The following is an 18030-nucleotide window of genomic DNA, read 5'->3' as shown; positions in this document are numbered from 1 at the left end:
ATCAGCTAAGCTACAGTTCTCTCTTCTGCAAATCCTATTCCCTAGGACATTGCTAGATCATAAGTATCTTATTAAATTATTGTTTCATTGGCTCAGATTCCTTGCTTCCTCTTAAAGATTTGAGGAAAGTCTTAAGTTGCATTTTCCATATGCAGAAATATCATAAATAGCTGTAGAGAAATGAAAAGCATTCAAGCTTCTACAGTAAAATTTAAAATGTTACCAGCCCCAACTATCTAGTACAGCTCTAAGGTCATGACAGTGCCTTCATTTAGTATGTATGTGCACATTAAGCACATTACTGGTGTCAGAAAATGGTTTTCTGGATTTGGGTTTTATTACATTGCCCTTTCCAACCTCTATGTGTGCAGCTCAGTGCTCCCTCTTGACCTTGCACGCCCTGAAAACCACACTGACAGATACCTTCACCAAGGGCAGATTTGCAAGACAAATGAGCTTGTGATTTTCACTGTTCAAAGCATAAAGTCTTCCACCTCTGAGTGATATACTGCAAAATATCTTTAGTTCTACTCTGCATTTAATGGCAAGCTACACAAAATGCTGCCATCTTGTGTTTAAAGACACAGTGAACATGCTGAACATTGTGATAAATAGGATCTGTGGTGTAGACACTTATGCTGAAGAATGAAGGGAATGAATAATGGAAAAGACATAGCTTTGCTTAATAATCTGCTTTTAAAAATCCCATCTCCAGAGCACGTGCCTGCAAGCTCTTGGAGCCAAATTCAAGCGACTGTGCTATTTTCCAAAGCTGCCCCAGGGTCAGATTGAACTACTCTGACCATCCCAGCCCAGGTGTGCAGGCACTGCGGGGCTGCTGTGCGATGTGCTGGGTGCCCCATCCCAGGAGACAGCCAAGGGCAGGCTGGAAGGGGCTCTGATGGAGCCGCAGGTGTCCCTGTTCAGTGCAGGGAGTTGGACAGATTCTTCTCACACTGCATTTTAGAAAAGGCAATAAATAGAAGTTGCCTGCATAGCAAGTGTGCTCATTGTGTAAGAAACTGTCTGCCTCTGAGCATGGAAAACACGTAAGATGCATTGCATAGTGCCACAACGGCAGCGGACAGTTCGCGTGTTTCTGAGGAAAAGCTGTTCAAATATTCAGTCCGAAGGAACCTGCAGAGGTCATCAGGCTGAACTGCCCGAACTTCAGGGCTCTCTCAGGCACATTACAGCAGGCATTATCCAAACGGCTCCTGACCGCTGCCAGGATGGGGCACGGACCGCCTCACTAGGAAGCTGTTCCAGTGTTTGACCACCCTCACAACACACAACGCTCACGTCCGCCGGAACCCCCGGCTCCGGCTCTGCGCCATCTCCTCACGCTCTGCCATCCGCACCGGGGAGCGCAGAGCGGAGCCCCACCTCGTGACTCCGGCCGACCTCCCGACCCCCACACGGGGCAACCCGAGGCGTTCCGCTCTCACGGCACGCCTCCAACTCCGTCACCAGTTTCGCTGCACCAGGTTTTCTCGCTTTTATTTGGTCCGCCATTTCATCGCCCGCACTCTCACCCACTCCCCCCCACCCTTGCCGGCCCCACCACGCAGCCGCTCGCCCAGCCCGGCCCTCCCGCCTCAGCCACTGACGGCCCGCCTGCCGCGCACACCCCGCCCCGCCAACATGGCGCTGGCGCTGGTGGCCGAGCGGTGCCGGCGCTGCCTGCGGGCGCTGCAGCGTCAGTGAGTGCGGGCCGGGAGGGGGGCGGCGGGGGGCCGTGTGCGGGAGGAGGACCGGAGGAGCCGCGCCGCTGTGCGCTGAGGGGGCGGCGGGCGCTGGGCCGCTGCTCGGGGCGGGACGGGCGGCACGGAGCGTGACCGCTTCTGTGGAGATCAACGAGCCGGAAACACCCACGGCCCCCAGCACTGCAGCTTCTAACGGGCGGTTTCCAGCGCGGTTGCCCTGCAGGCTGATTTGGGGTTTGGTGCCCTTCTCCGCTCCCCCCCGCTGTACAGACAGCTCTCTCCTGCGCTGCTCGTGCCTTTCCCTCACACTTGCCCTCTCTGCAGTAAATCCCAGTGTCTGATGTGCCCACCGAAAGACAAGAATTTGCTTACGTTCGCTGTTCCAATCTGAACGCTGCTCAGAAAGCAAGAGGGCAATCTGTTGTTCCCGTTGTGCCTAAAGGGGAGCCCTTTCAAGGAAACAGCGAAGTCTGTACAACCTTACCATGTTGTGCTTGGTTATGCTGTTTAAATAGCAGTATCAGCAGCTTCAGAGTTGAGCTGGTGCTGTGCTTTCACCTGAGAATAGAAGTTGTTCAGCTGCAATTACTTTGCCTGCTTCTGTAACAGTCCTGTGTTTGTAATTGCAGACCATGGAGTCCTACACTGCTGTTGGCAAAGTGTGCCTCCACAGCAGGTATGCTGTGCTTCCTTCGGCTACCAGCCTCCATTGCTTGTGTTACATGGGTGATTTTACAACGGTTTTAGACTGTTTTAGCTGTAATTCTTGTTTTTTTAATGAACATTCTATATTTGTATAGTTTTGGAAAACAGTTGTTTGTACCTGACTTAACAGAAATCACCTTTAATTTGTGACAGTTTTATCTGTCATGGTGGTACTCCACTCACATGAAAACTACTAATTTTCATGTTTTCCTGTGTGATCCTTTGTGATACAGAGATGGCAAAGCCAGGTATGACAGTACTTAAGCAACATTAGAAATGAGATAGTAAAGTTTAACAAGGTGATCTAAACTGACCCTCTTGTCAAATTTCTTAAAAGGATACATTTTAGAATTCTGAGATGTATTACCATTTTATTGGTTAATTTTAACTGTGCCAGTTTAACTAAAGAAGTACAGAAGCACCATAAATAGTTTTATTTCAAGGAGTGTTTTTAAGGGTACATTTCATTTTGAAATTGCTTACTGTGCTTTGGTCTTTTAAACAGAAAGTCACAGCATAGGGAAGATTCTGATTGCAAACAGAGGAGAAATTGCGTGCAGAGTGATGCGAACGGCAAGGAAGATGGGTGTGAAGTCTGTAGCAGTTTATAGTGAAGCAGACAGAAATTCCATGCATGTAGCAATGGTGAAGTATATTCATTATGTTTATGATTGGAAACACTGAAGTGTGGGACTAACATTCATTTACAGTGGTAGTTAATGAGTAAGCTAAATGTGAAAGTTGGTGTGTGCAGTTGATTTTTCACTTCTCTGGAGTTGTTCCCAAGTTTCCCTTGAATCATTGAATGGTTTGCTTAATCTCAGTATTAACACCTGACACTGTTACAGGAAGTGCAGAAAAGTTTGGTGCCCATTGGGAATTAGAGAATGACCTTTGATTTTTAGAAGGTCAGAATTTGTTTCTCCTAGTTGAGCTGCTCTCAGAAGTGAGAGATATAATCTGAGATTTGAGAAATTTTAACTGTTGCATTGCAGCAGTCATTTTAAAATGAGCTCTGAAATCTGAAGCTAATACTGCTTTTCATTGTCTGTAATAAATAGTCTATGCAATATCTGTTTTTGCTGTATCAGGCAGATGAAGCATATTGCATTGGTCCAGCACCCTCACAGCAGAGTTATTTGGCCGTTGAGAAAATAATACAGGTGGCCAAGACCTCAGCAGCACAGGTATGTTGGTCACAACCTTAAATCTTTGGGTACATGCCTGATGTTTAGTTTTTCATGTTTACACATGATAGTCCCATCTTTTGCTTGCCTAGCAATATGTTGAAGTTTCAGGCTAGTTTCTAATGCAAAAATGGGCTGGTAACTTTATTCTATTTTAGGCTATTCATCCAGGTTATGGTTTCCTCTCAGAAAACACAGAATTTGCAGAGCTGTGCAAACAAGAGGGAATCATCTTCATAGGTCCACCTTCATCTGCTATCAGAGATATGGGTATTAAAAGGTATCTAATTTGTTACTTGGTTATGCAATTTATAGTTTGCTAAGGCTAATTTTGTTAATTATTTTATTCCACCAATTTTAATGTTCATATTTTTTATTCTGTTTTTGAAAGAATAAGTTCAAAGTTGCTGTTGGCATAGGATTGTTCAGTCATTAGGGTTTCAATAATTAAGTACCCAGCTGAATCTAGTCTTCCAGGACTGGGACCTTGCAGTGTTATATAGATACAGGTTAAGCAGTCAGGTTGTCTCTCTTGCATATTGGAACCATATCGTCAGAGGTTCTTGTGGCTGGTGTAAAATGGGATGGTAAGTTTTATTCATCAGAGGACCTTATTCTTAGTTACTTGTGCTGGCAACATTTCTTTGGTTTGTGAAGTCTAAGTCAGGGATAGGGAAATAAGGTTATTAGTAACACGTGAAATGTGAATACTTTCAGAGAGCTAATCTGTTATCACTTGCTAATATGAGGGTGAATTGCCTCTGTAATTTAGCTAGTTTGGCATGCTTGTTGGGAGTTGTTGTTATGCTTGAGTCTTTCATGCCATCCTGTATGAGAAAAGCTTTATCTTTGTACAACTTTAAATGTAATTCTTGCGAGGTGCAATGTGGTGATTTGGAAATGTGTGGTTTTGGCCTCCATGAAGTAGGCCAAAGGGTAGAATAGAACAGTAAGCCTGAAAACTGACTGCTGCTTTCATCTGGAGATCTTGGAGAAAAAAAATCCCCACTTGAATCATTTGATTAATTAATTACAGTAAAATTTGGTGTAACACATCTGTGTAAGTAGTCCACTGAGATCAGTGGAACCACTTTCATGAGGAGAATTAACCAGGGCAACGTATGCAGGTTTGGAACTTGAGAGAAAAATGTCTTTGTCATTCTAAACGTAAAACTGTTCTGTCGAAGCACTTCCAAAGCTATAATGTCTGCTGCTGGCGTTCCTGTTGTTGAAGGTTATCATGGAGAAGATCAGTCAGACCAGTGTCTAAAAGAGAATGCCATGAGAATAGGATATCCAGTAATGATTAAAGCTGTTCGCGGCGGTGGAGGAAAGGTAAAGAAGCTGACACAGATCTGGTTATCATAGTTGTGATATGCAGTGTTATCTTGCATCAGTTTCTAGTGGTAGATTATTCTAAAAGAAATGTATGAAAACAGACTTTCAAACAGGCTATTTTTGGTTAGATTGTATTAGTAATGTCCAGTACAGCACAGTGAAACCTGGCTGCCCTTCATTGTTGAGTCAGGCAAAAAAAGTAAGTAGAGAGTGCAGAGTGGACATGTTTATTTTTATTGGTTTCATTGGATTTCTGGAAAATCACATAAGCAGGTGGACTGTTGTATAGGTTTATCTGGGTGAAAGGAGTTGTTACTCAGTGACTTCATTAACTTCTTTGATTAACAGTTTTAAGTGTTACATAAAAATGATTAGAGATACATTTAATTTTTTTTTTACATGTAGATACTTTTTAATGTAGAATGAATTCCCAGCCTAAATCTGAATTTTACTTCAAAAACTTTTCTGTGAAAATAGAATGATAGAGAATTTATTTCCAAAGTATCTAATAAAATCAGTTTTTTTTTCTCTGCCATTATTGAAACATTTCTATGATATTTAAGAATCAAATTGAATTTGGCAGTCATCTCTATCAATGGAATGGTCATGTCTATATACTGCATTTTCAGCAGTGCTTCCAGCAGGACTCCATAGAGCTGACCTACTGCATGTTGGTATGCATGTGTAGGCATTGTTGTGAAGTTGCAGTTTAGTCACGAACCTGTTGGTGTGCATCCAGGATTTTTCCTGTATTCTTAGCTATTTAGATATGTGGGTTTTTTGTTTAATTTTTATCTTTGTGTTTACTAAGGGCATGAGAATTGCTCATTCAGAAAAGGAGTTTCTGGACCAACTAGAATCAGCAAGGAGAGAAGCAAAGAAGTCTTTCAATGATGATGCAATGCTGATTGAAAAATTTGTAGATAATCCAAGGTGAGAAAGGTGTCTTAATATAAACAGGGTAATGTTTATTTTACTGTTGAATAAACATAGGTGTTTTAGTAATGGAAGTTGTAGTCTATAGCTCCTACCTGGCCTGTGACACTGAGCTTATTTTTACTTACTAAAAGCTTTTGACAGAAGTATTTTAGTAATCTTGTACTTTACATCTTCTTTCTTGAACCATCACTGTAAAGAAAGAGTTCATTAGGAAGAAGGCAGTGCCTTGCTTGTGCTGTCCGCTGGGCATGAGAAGATCTCATTAAATTCTTGGGCAGTTTGCCTAGCATTGGAGGACTGTCTGGATGGTGACAATTATCTGTTAATTTTGTACATAGAACAAAGCTCTGCCTCCTGGTAGCTGTCTCTGAAATGGTGTGTTGAAGTAAATAAGGTTCTTGAGTCAGGACTGCTGAAGCCAGTGGCAGGATTGGTGCTTCAGTTTAATGCACTGTGACATTTGCTGTTGTGAAACAGGCATGTTGAAGTCCAAGTGTTTGGTGACCAGCATGGCAACGCGGTGTATTTGTTTGAAAGAGACTGCAGTGTGCAGAGAAGGCATCAGAAGATCATTGAAGAAGCACCGGGGGTGAGCAGAGTGCTCTTACATTTTCCTTTTTTTTAATATTTCTTTTCTTAATAAAACATTTTTAAAGTCATTGCTAATCCCATCTGTTCTACTTAATGGGTAGAAATTAATTTCTAATTCTATTTACTTGTTTTAATTTTGCTGTAGAAAATGTTTAAAGTGGAAAAAAAAATGATGTCTTTAGAAAAGTGATTTCAAGAGAAAAATACTAATCAATGCTGTAAGTGAAATCTAAGGGTTGTGCTGCGGTTTCTAAATCTTCATGCATAGGAGTTTAATATCACTGAAATTTGTAATCTTATGTATTTTATTATTATTTACAGCCAGGAATTAATCCTGAAGTTCGAAAGAGACTCGGAGAAGCTGCTGTGAAAGCAGCCAAGGCAGTGAATTATGTGGGAGCAGGTGAGTCTGAGTAAATCGATTGCGTTAGGTGTCCATCCTGGGAGCATTTTGTAAAATGTCCTTTTCTTTAATACTTCAGGAACAGTGGAGTTTATTATGGACTCCCAGCAGAATTTTTACTTCATGGAGATGAATACCAGGCTGCAGGTGGAGCACCCTGTTACAGAGATGATCACTGGGACAGATTTGGTGGAATGGCAGCTTAGGGTAAGTGGTAATTGATTTTACATGCAGAGCTCCTGTTTGTCTGGTGAGTAGTGAGTGCTCTTTGATAGTTCCTGTGGGAGACCAGCTGTATGTTCAGGTGCTTGTGTCATACACAGCCAATCGGGTGGAATTTTCTGCTTCATTTAGTTGTGGAGAGAAAAGTCATTTTCTCATGTATTTAATGAAATTATAGAGAATGTGAAAAGTAGGAGGACTGGGGTTCTGGGGTCCAGAAGTCAGTTAAGTGAGTTCAAAAGAACAGCAGCATACATTAAGCCTAAGTAGGTAAGGTGGTGAAGTGTTTAACGTAAGCAGCAATTAAACCAAAATACCAAATGCTGCTGGAAAAAGGAGGAGCTTTTGGCTTGTAGGCCTAGGAGTGGAAACTGAGCATCAAGGGCTGAGAGGTGTCCTGCTGTCCCTCCTGGAAGCTCTGGCTTGGTGACAGAAGGCAGAGTATAGAAAACCCTGAATAATGAGAGATTAAATACTGCTCAGAGTTGTTAGAAAGAACTGGTATTTCCTGTGTGGATGGAGACTGTGGAGCTCCCTGCTAAAAGGTCCCCTATCTGCTCAGCTGCATCATGCTGCTTATTATTCTGTCCTTGGCAGAGTTTTTTTTAAGTCTCAAACTTCTTGGTTTTTGTGTTTGTTGGCATTCCTGTATTTGTAATAAAAATGTCTTTGAGGAATAAAATGGACTTTTCTTGCCTATTGAAGATTCTTAAATTACAAGGAATCTTCATAGAGAAAGAATCACTTAAATGTACAGATTCCTCAGTAGAGAGAGAATCAGCAGTGTGTGTCAGCAGTGCTGGCTGCTAATAGTCCCTTTCAGCGTCTGCTGTTGGAGTCATTTTCTCTCTGATAAAATCTTGTCTTAGCTGATCAATCAACCTTTAACTTAAATGTTTAATTATTTTTTTGGCAATAGGGGAAAATAAAATGATAACGTTTTCATCATGTTTTAGCTGTGTGAGGTCAATTTAACTAATAATGTAAAACACTTTGACTGGTGAATCTCAGAAAGAGGGAAAGAGTGATTTCAGAGTTTGCTACTTGTAATTTAACACTTTGTGTTGTTTTTTGTTTTTTTTTAACACGCTTTCTAGTTGTTTGTGTTTGGAAGAGATAGACTTAACCTTTCACACATCAACAGAGAATTCATCCTGCATTAAAGAAGAAAAACTTTTTCAGGTTGCGGCAGGAGAGAAGATTCCACTAACGCAGGAAGAGATTCTGCTCCAAGGCCATGCCTTTGAAGCTAGAATATATGCTGAAGACCCTACCAATAACTTCCTGCCAGGGGCTGGGCCCTTGGTGCACTTATCCACCCCACCGCCTGATAGAGACACCCGCATAGAAACTGGGGTCAGACAAGGTACAGCTGAAGGCAGCGGTGAGATGGGAAATGTTTGATGTTCTATTTACTTCTTTATTCATCTCCATTTGAGCCATTGTCTCTTGGACTATGCTGATTACATTCTTGCCATAATTCACCAGTCCTGCAGACTGCAAAAAAAAAAAAAGTATTTTTTGTAATTTTACTTCTACAAAAGCTTTGTACTGAGATTTTCCTTGGAACTGAAAAGCCAGATCAGATCATTAAAGATAAATATTCTTTAAGAGCATACAGAAACGTGGCCACAGCTTGTATCAGAGTTCACTGGCGTGTGTTGTGCTTTCAGGAAGTACATTCTTGAGTGTTACAGAACTTTCTTCGTGTATTGTAGGTGATGAAGTTTCTGTTCATTACGATCCAATGATTGCAAAGTTAGTTGTGTGGGCTGAGGATCGTGAGGCAGCGCTGAGAAAGTTGCGGTACAGCCTGCGTCAGTATAATGTAAGTAAGAGGAATCCAGTGTGGTTCCCATGCTTGAACAAGGCTCTTGAACACCTTGAGCTAACAACGTACAGATACAATCACCTCTCCTTACTATTTCTGGAAAGTTTTCTTTGACTTTGCCCTGGACAAAGGTAATGTTTTGGAAGCAGAGTGCTTTTGAGAAATCTACACTTGTTTTTTTGTTTTTTAAGCATTGATTTCTTAGGTAATAAAACATACTAGTTGAATAAATTCAATTCACAGAATTCATTGGTGCTGTGTTTTGTTGGTGCTGTGTAAAGACAGTTTCAATGCATAAGTTGAGCAGAAAGCTGTGTATTCATTCATAAATTCCACAAATTTCACTTTGGCAATATGCTTCTTTTTTTTTTTTTTTCTTCTTTTTTTTTTTTGACAGATTGTAGGATTAAGCACTAATATTGATTTCCTACTGAGCCTGTCAGGACACCCACAGTTTGAGGCTGGAAACGTGCACACTAATTTCATTCCTCAATACCATGACGATCTGTTTCCAGCCAAAAAGGCAACCCCACTTGAAGTTGTGTGTCAGGCAGCTCTAGGACTCATACTGAACGAGAAAATGCTATCAGATGCCTTTAGAGATCAGTCAAGTGGTAAGGATCATTCTTCTTTTGCTTTATTTTACTTGTGACTGGATGAGACAGTGCTGTGAGCATGTGTGATTATTTTGTGTAGTCTCTTTTTGCCTTATTTAATGGCTGCTCAGAGTTCTGAGCATGATAGCATTTATCAGTTACTTACGCACACAGCAGACTGTGGCTTTGGATAAGAGAGAGATATTGTATATATCACACTGTAATGTACAGACTACTTTCCTAAGCACTCCAGATAGAGCCTGCCTGAAAGACCTTGGGGTTCTCAATCTGTGTCACTGTGTGTCCTTTTTGTTCTTTAAGCACACAGGCTCTGATTATCTCATTGTTGGTTCTACAGTTGATTCAAGGTCTTCAGAGGTGGACTGACTGGCTGGGACTGGGGAGGGCAGTAGAGTTGAATGGAATGAAAAGGATTCTGGGAGCCAAAAACTCATGAGTTCTGATGCTGTTAATGCCTTTCCCACTGGCACATGTGATTACTGTTAAAAACTTGGTATAAATCTAATGTATGCTGCCAACGACCTTGTTCTTTTACTTTCCTTCCCCACTTGGAATATTTTGGAAGCACAGAAGGTTGGAATTCTTGCTTTAGGAGAGGAGGAACTCATCAGGCAGCATTTAATAGTGGTGTATCCGATCAATTTTTAAAACACCAAGTAACTGAAAGTCCCTCAGACTTTCCAGGCAATCCTCTACCATGAGTTCAAACTCTTACAGTAAAACCTTTGGCTGAAATTTAATCTAGCCATAGAATTCTGATGCTTTCTTGTCCTCTTCAAGGATGTGGTCATGGAGAACAGTCAATATTCTTCCTGTTAGCAAGTGCTGTTAGTGTCTTGTTTTCTGTAGGTTACACAGCCTCAGTTATTTCTTCTTGAAGTTTGAGTTTGGGATTGTCTCCAACCTTTTATGTGCAAAATAAATGTGAAAGTGTATTAAGGTAGTAATACCAGGACAGTCTTTTTTTTTTTTTAATGGTTTGAGTTTTAAATGTTGTGTGTTTTGCCAAACTAACTGAAGTAACATGTCTGTATATTTTGTATTTTAGATAAATTCTCACCATTTGCATCCAGCGCTGGTAGAAGAATAAATATATTATATACTAGAAAACTGTCTCTACTGGATGGAGAAAACAGTAAGTGAATAAAAAAGCATGAATGAAGGAAGAGGAGATAGTTGATGGATCAAGTTATTTCAGTTGGTACTTGAATACTCAGGTTAAGAAATAGCAAACAGTAGCAGTATCAGTTCTAAGCAATTGATGCTGGAAAGGCAATTCATAAGGTTGCAGGTTTAATTATTAAATGCATGCTCTTAGATCTGGAAGAGATATAAACTAAGTTCAAATGACAGTAGTAATGTTTGTCATTTAAATGAATAAGGTTGAGATTTTGAAAGAGCTTTTGGCTTTTGTTTGGCCTCATGTTGCTGTGATAGCATTCAGCACTCATTTCCCATAATAAAATCTGTGCTCTGCCCAGGTAACTTGAAATGCAGATTCCCAGGGCATGATTTCAGTTCTGCTAAGCTAATCTGAAAATACAACTTTTTTTTTTAAGTGTTTTTTCAGTCTCTTTATAAATCAAAACAGTAGACTGCATATTGCTTATTTGTTATTATTCTTTGGGTCTTATTATTAAATCTACCTACTCGTGTGTTTTGTTTTATTGAGCAGTTGTGGATGTTGCTGTAACTTACAATCGAGAAGGGTCATACAACATGCAGGTACAACTAGACTTTGTTCAGATATTTCATTAAATAAACATAGAATGAATTTCTCATAGGCTTCTGTTCATACCAACTTTTAAAGTACATAGCTCCTACAGAATACAACTCCAGATACATAAACTTGTTTCTTAAGTGGTTGTCTCTAAAGTAGTGAGAAAATTATTGCACTATTGTATGTATATCCATGTGTCAGTAACTCTTCTTTTTTTTTTTTTTTGAGGATAGGACTATTGAGATAACCCTCAGTGCTCAAACAATTCTCAGAGTATTTTGAGTGTATTGATTACTGATGTAATGTAAGAGAGCTTTTAGAATTTAAGTCTACCCATATAAGTAATGTCAGCAAAATCTAAAGAGAGGCTGGAAGGAATGTTGAGTCAGGGGTGATGAAATGCAGCTGGGGAGAATGTAGGCTGCTGAGAAGAAAGGAAGAATGGGGATTGAGGTGGAAATGGAGAGAATCTGGAGTTATGGGGTGGAGCAGCAGAGCTGTGTGCCTTGGGAGCCGATGATGAAGAGGACAGTGCTGTGGGAGTGCTACAAATTGAACGCAGCACGCCTATGTTCACATTCATGTCTTCACATTCTGAAGCTGTGGCACAGATCACATCACTAAACAGAAGTCTTCTTTTTTTATTTTTGTTCTACACACCTTTATAATTTTACTGAGTGCTGTTGCATGGCTTATGATAAAAACTGTCCTAGCAGGAGTGAATCAGTTAATCTGAGCTGTCTACATTGGATACCTAATACCTATAATACCTTACATCAATTGAAAAATACAGGATACATACCAGATTTATGAAAATGACTTTAAAAAAATATCCAGAATTTATCTGTGAAGAATCACAGCTTATGACTGTATACCAGAAATACTAACTTCTGCTTTATTATTCTAGTGTTCCTGAAGGGTTAGGTTTTGTCCTTATAAAAGCATTTAACTTTCAGATTCAAGACAAAATGTTCCTGGTTTCTGGAGAGATCTTCAATGAGAGCGATTCAGTTTACCTGAGGTCTTCAGTTAATGGAACAATGTGCAAGTCCAAACTGGTCATTTTGGACAACACCATTCATCTCTTCTCTCTGGTAAAGTTCTTTTGGTTATCATCAAAAGTTTAAAGTCTTGTCCATGTGGATAAGCAATGTAAGTTGCAACAGAACGTGGAACAGAATCATAATTTAAATTTTTATATCGTCCCCAATGTTTTGATACTTGCTGGATTTAGAGCTGCAATTAGAAGTTGGTTCTAAATGGGTAGATCAAGTAGCTGCAGAAAGATAAAATGTGATTAGGGGAATCAGGGGAGCTGTAAATGATGGTTTGGGGAGGGGAGGGACCTGTAATATTAAAGTGGTTCAGTATCTTATCTTGCACAGAACGGGAACAGTTGCTTCAAACTGTTACTTACTTTGTAACTCTGATAATTGTATATTTTCATTTTAAAATAAAATGATAACAAATAAATCAGGATTGATCTGAGGAAGGATAATTTCAGCCAATATTTAAAAAAAAAAAAAAAAAAAAAAAAAAGGAATGAAGATTTACCAGGACATTATATACACTGTGTGAGTAATGGCATTATTTTGGTCTGTGAAACACTCACCATATTGACAGTGCTTGCCAATGAAGATGGCAGTGTCTTAGCAGCTTACCTCCCCCTTCTGCAAACAGCCTTTACTAATATTCTAGCACTTTCTATGCTGTTGCAGTGTGAATGGGGAAGGTGTGGATTTGGGGCAAAGGTCTGCATGGAGCCTCATTTTCACAGGCACAGTTCCTTCCTTTCTGGTCCCTCCGCAGCAGCAGACACAGCTCTTAAGGACTTCAGCATTGCAAAGCAGCTGGTGTGCCCACAGTCCTTTTGCTCTAGCCCCAGTGGTCTACAAGCTGAAACAGCTGCATTTACCTTTCATGAAGCTAGGTCTGTCCTGGCCCATGTCAGCACACATACTAATGCTATTATTTTACTGTTAACTCTTGCTGTTGGTTTTATTTTCTGTAGGAAGGCAGTGCTCAGATTGGCCTTCCTGTACCCAAGTACTTATCTGCAGTGAGCTCAGCAGGGACACAGGGTGGTGCCGTAGCTCCCATGACGGGCACTGTTGAGAAGGTGAGTATAATAACAGGAGTGGGAAAACGAGGTCTACAGAATGATATCAAAATTCAGTCTTCCAGGCACAGTGTTTGGTTCTGTACTACCAGGAGAGAATTAGGACCAAAAATGTCATCGCTGCACAACTCCTCCCACTTTCCAATTTTCTAAAAGTCCTGTTTAGTTTGATTTTCCTGTAGCAGCCCAAGATTTTTTTCAGACTTCTGGGATCTTTCAAGAGATCAGGAAGGTATGAATACATAACTAATCTTACTCTTTGAATATTTTTTCTGTCACCCCTATTGCTTTCTAAGCCGAAGTTCCTTGAAGCATTACAGGCTGTTTCACCCATTTCATGTGAGCAAAGAATGTGATGAGACGTTCCTGGAGAAAAAAAAACAAAAAAAAAGAACATTCAGTAATGTCTCTTTTGTTTAGCTCTGGTTTTTACTGCTTCTGTTTTTCTGTTGTTTATTTTCCTTTAGCTCAGCAAATTGTATTTTTGTGCGATGGAGAAGCTTCATCATAACAGAAGTCTTCAAGATAGTTAATTTTAGTAGTTAGAGGAATGAACCCTGAAAGGGCAGGAGCTGTTTCGGGGGATGCAGTACACTGACTGTGGATCTCTTACGTTCTTGAGTGATACTCCAGAATCCTAGAATATCCTGGGTTATAAGGGGACCCGCATGGATTGTGGAGTCCAACTCTTGGCTTCACACAGGACAACGTGAACATTAAACTGTATGTTATGGGCACTGTCCACTTACTTCCTGAACCCCACCAGGCTTGGTGCTGTGAGCACTGCCTGAAGTTCAAGAAGTGCTCTGAATCAGGGCTGTGGAAGGATTGGTGGCTGCTGAAATCTCTCTGGACTTTATTTTTAGAAGAAACTTAATGGCTTGCTCCAGGAAGAGGTTCTGGACTTCATGTCTCAAAATAGAAGCTTTTAAAACCTAGATGGGGCAGAATACATTTTCTCTTCAAGTGTTTCCTCTTTGACACATAAATGACTTCCCAGTCAACCTGTTGAATGTTATCAGACCTCTTTGTAAAACCTTTGACTCCCCTTGAGTATTGTATAAGGAACTCGAATACCCAATTTGGCAATGATAAAGATATTATGAGGCTGTTCCATAAATCCACTACTAAGTGGATTGTCCTAGCCAACATCTATCTCATGTATTTTAATGGCACAGACATGCGTGACTTTTTTTTTTTCCATCATTTGAATTGTAGGTGTTTGTGAAAGCAGGGGATAAGGTTGAGATTGGAGACCCTCTAATGGTTATGATAGCCATGAAAATGGAGGTGAGTGACTTTTTATATAAAGTTCTAGTTGCTGAGAAAATAAAAACTATGGTCATGCTTGTATCAGCTTCGATTGCATTAATGAAGAGCGGTGCAGATTGTTGCTTGCAGATGTTGTTATTGCTTTATATGCTGTATAACAAGCGTTGTGTCTGTTGAGCTTTTAGGGGATTACATTCGTTGTTATTATTAACAAATGATGATGATGTAATCCCTGGCACTCTGCAGATGTGTTAACATTCATCTGGTTCCCTTGTCAATCCTTCATTCCCCTCCCTGAGAAGCAATGATCCTTTCATTTTTCTAGTACAGACCTGTCTAGGAATATTTCTTGCTCTCCGTGATTCTGATGTCTGTAGTTACTTTGTGCAGAAATTCAGCTCATGGTGACTGCAAATGTGCCCAGGACAATTTTGTTGGACAATTTTATAATAATTTACACAAAAGTTTTACCAACAGCACACTAAAAATTATTTTAGTTGTCCACATGGCCATTTATGTTGTCACATTGCTTGGCCATGGCTCAAGTTGCTTGAACTATGGTCCTTGTAGCCTGAACTGTTCAGGTTTGGGTTTATTATTAGTTTATTTTACACTTTAGTTTGAGGTAGCAGAATTAATATTGTTGAGAAAACTCCCTTTTTCCTTACAGCACCTTCTAAAAATTACTCTAAAATAACATGGAATACAACATCTCTGCACACTGAGAAAATAACCCCATTTACAGTCGAATGCCAAACGTTTATGTCTCTCCAGCTGACATCTCAGACCACTGTTCTCCTTGCAGAGTGTGAAACTGCAAAAACATTATTTAAATGAATCCTTGCTTAATGTGCTTTTGAATATTAGGCTCATCCTACGTAGGAAACTGCTAAAATCAGAGCTTGAAAGGAAAGCTAACAGGTAGACCAGTGTGAGGATCAGGATTGAACACACTGTTCCTTCACTGTCACTATCAGCTGTGTTCATATTTCTCTGTCTGTAGTAAATCTGCAGATTCCTATTAGGGGAACAAATCTGTTATACGATTAATATTGTAGACTAAAGCTGCATTATTTCTGCCTGCTAACTAATGTAACAGAGAAAATATTATGAAGCAAAATACCTTTCAGCTGTTTGTACTGCAAAATACATTAATATAGCATTTCTGTCCCTAGTACACTTACCAAAATAAGTGCTGATGAGGAAATATAACTTGAAAAAGGGCTAGGGTAACATTTTAGAATAAGGCTTAAAATGAATACAGAAGTGTTGAGGAAATAAGTTGGTTGTGTTCTAATTGCACCGAAGAGTGATGTTCGTGTTTGCTGGAGAGAGAGGGGGAAAGCAGGCAGCCCTTGTGCTGATTCACTGTTGGTCTGTTTCTACACAGCATACCATCAGGGCTCCAAAGGCAGGAGTGATTAAAAAGGTGAATTTTCAAGAAGGTGCCCAGGCCAACAGACATGCTCCACTGGTGGAATTCATGGATGAAGCAGCTGAACCAAAATAAAACTCAGGGAAGGTGCATTTTATTTTTTCTACTTCTCTGATACTCTCTCAGGAGGTTTCTTCACCTTTTTATCAAAGTGTTTTGTGTCACGGATTGTGGAATTGGTTTCCTCTGCACACACTCCGTTGGCTGCCAATTATTCTGACTGAACATCACTGTGCTGTAATTGTGTATATAACTTGTGGACCTGCGTGGTTGTTGTTCAGTGACTGTGTTTGCCTGTGGAAAGACATCAGAGTGGGAAGAAGCAGGGTTCCCTTAAAGGAAGGAGAGGTGAGTAAGGGCCGCTGAGAGCGAGGGGTCTGCTGCCTACTTTGTCATTCAGAGATGCCTTTTTTCTGAGATGTGAGAGCACTGACATGAAGGAAACCTGAAAGGTTGTAATAATTTCATGAATTAATTTCTCATGCAGAATTCCTGCTTATGGCCTTATCTTTTTGCCTCGGCAGGGAATTCAGGACTGTTCATAGCCCAGGATCCCTCTGTCTTTTTAGGTGCATCTGTTTTCCCATTTGCCTCAAGGCATAGTGGTAACTTGCATTTCAAATATTATTTTAATATACTTTGAGATACCTGATAAAAAACATTTTAAGAATACATGGTGGGATTTGCTACACTAATCAAAGTTGGAATGTGACTGCTTTCCAAAAACAGCATTTGATCTTTAAACATGAAGTAGTAGCACTGAGAGGTGATAAGCTTTTTTAATACTTGGAAAGTGTGCCAAAATAAAATACCAACTTCAAGATCCTCATTCCTTTTCTCATATTGTTGATGTTCCAAAGTGGTATTTATTAGCTGGAGTGTGAAGTACCAAGGTCTTTATAACAACATGAAACATGACTAAGAAAAATGTTCTTTTTTGCATTTGTTGTGTTGTAGAAGGGAAAATTTATAGGCTTTTTTAATTTGTAAAGCAAACATTTCTCAGACAGCATGCAAATAATTTACCAAATATTTACTTGTTTCAAGAGCAGCTCAAAGATACAGGAACAGAAGAAAGTGTTTTAATTGTGACAGAATTAGAAAATCTTCTCACATTTTGGTTAAGGTGAAATTGTGCTGGTCATATGGACTTCTGATACGTTGCTTTTGGATGATAGTAGAGTTGATGCTGCACGAAGGAATAGATACAAATGCTGCAGTGATCCCAAATCTGTAGTTAGATCTGTGCAAGTGGATCCTTGTGCTGATGTAAATCCTATTTCATAGTCAAGATACCGTGTCTGGGGGAATTTTCTGCTCAGATCCCATACCTGGCAGCCTTGCCTGCAATGCAGGCAAAAACTGTAGAAATGAAATGGGTCTAGGTGGTCTGTATATTAAAAACATTGAGCACTGCTTTTCAGTATCCCTGTTAATCCAATGACACCTAACAAAAAAATAAAATTCAGTGATCATCTTGTAGAGTATTGCCACAGTGATTTTTATTCACCACTAAATAAAAATTAAGCTTAACTTGGATTGTTTGTTTTTCCCCATTTTGTTCTTTCTTTGATTGTTTATGTACAAATGTTTATGTAAGGGGTTTTAATCAGCTATATGTGTATCATCTGATATCTGAGACACTGCAACCCACAGATTACATTTAGGAAGCAGTAATCTGAATGGTCACAATGGGCTCCACTGCAGGTAAGTTGAGTGATTTGTTTTTATATAAAAATTGTATCTGCATACAGAAATGGAAACTTGGGCCTGAAGGGGTGCTACAGATTTGCTTTTTTCTTTCCTGCTTGACATTACTCCATTTCTAGATCTGTTTTACTATGCTGAATCTAAAGCAAAACTCACAGCATGGTGTTCTGTGTCCACACAGCCTGCACTGCTTGCTTTTCCCAGCCAATGGACAACAGCATTATCTTAGGAACCC

General features: G+C 40.0%; 1 protein-coding gene across 1 annotated transcript; it reads left to right on the top strand.

Annotated features, from left to right (window-relative positions):
* The first annotated feature begins 1641 nt into the window (after positions 1-1641).
* Positions 1642-17567, top strand: MCCC1 (methylcrotonyl-CoA carboxylase subunit 1). Its single transcript, XM_042881214.1, has 19 exons — positions 1642-1703; positions 2336-2382; positions 2917-3056; positions 3503-3598; positions 3757-3878; positions 4786-4933; positions 5748-5869; positions 6353-6464; positions 6788-6869; positions 6949-7076; positions 8274-8457; positions 8810-8919; positions 9320-9536; positions 10588-10674; positions 11215-11264; positions 12216-12353; positions 13271-13378; positions 14597-14668; positions 16041-17567. Exons 1-19 carry the CDS (start codon positions 1645-1647, stop codon positions 16158-16160), a joined length of 2142 nt encoding a protein of 713 aa, XP_042737148.1. The 5' UTR covers positions 1642-1644; the 3' UTR covers positions 16161-17567.
* The last annotated feature ends 463 nt before the right edge of the window (positions 17568-18030 follow it).

Source organism: Lagopus leucura, unplaced genomic scaffold (genome assembly GCF_019238085.1).
Source record: "Lagopus leucura isolate 7727_CA_CO unplaced genomic scaffold, USGS_WTPT01 Super-Scaffold_100029, whole genome shotgun sequence".
Lineage (NCBI taxonomy): Eukaryota > Metazoa > Chordata > Aves > Galliformes > Phasianidae > Lagopus > Lagopus leucura.
The sequence above is the reverse complement of the archived record's forward strand: the minus strand, read 5'-3'. Positions and strand labels throughout refer to the sequence as shown.

What these genes read in the sequence shown, in the direction of transcription:
- MCCC1 (XM_042881214.1), top strand. Translation starts at nt 1,645, where the DNA reads ATGGCGCTGGCGCTGGTGGCCGAGCGGTGCCGGCGCTGCCTGCGGGCG. An exon ending in CCATTCATCTCTTCTCTCTG is followed by an intron (nt 12,354 to 13,270) that starts GTAAAGTTCTTT and finishes TATTTTCTGTAG; the next exon opens with GAAGGCAGTGCTCAGATTGG. An exon ending in TGACGGGCACTGTTGAGAAG is followed by an intron (nt 13,379 to 14,596) that starts GTGAGTATAATA and finishes TTTGAATTGTAG; the next exon opens with GTGTTTGTGAAAGCAGGGGA.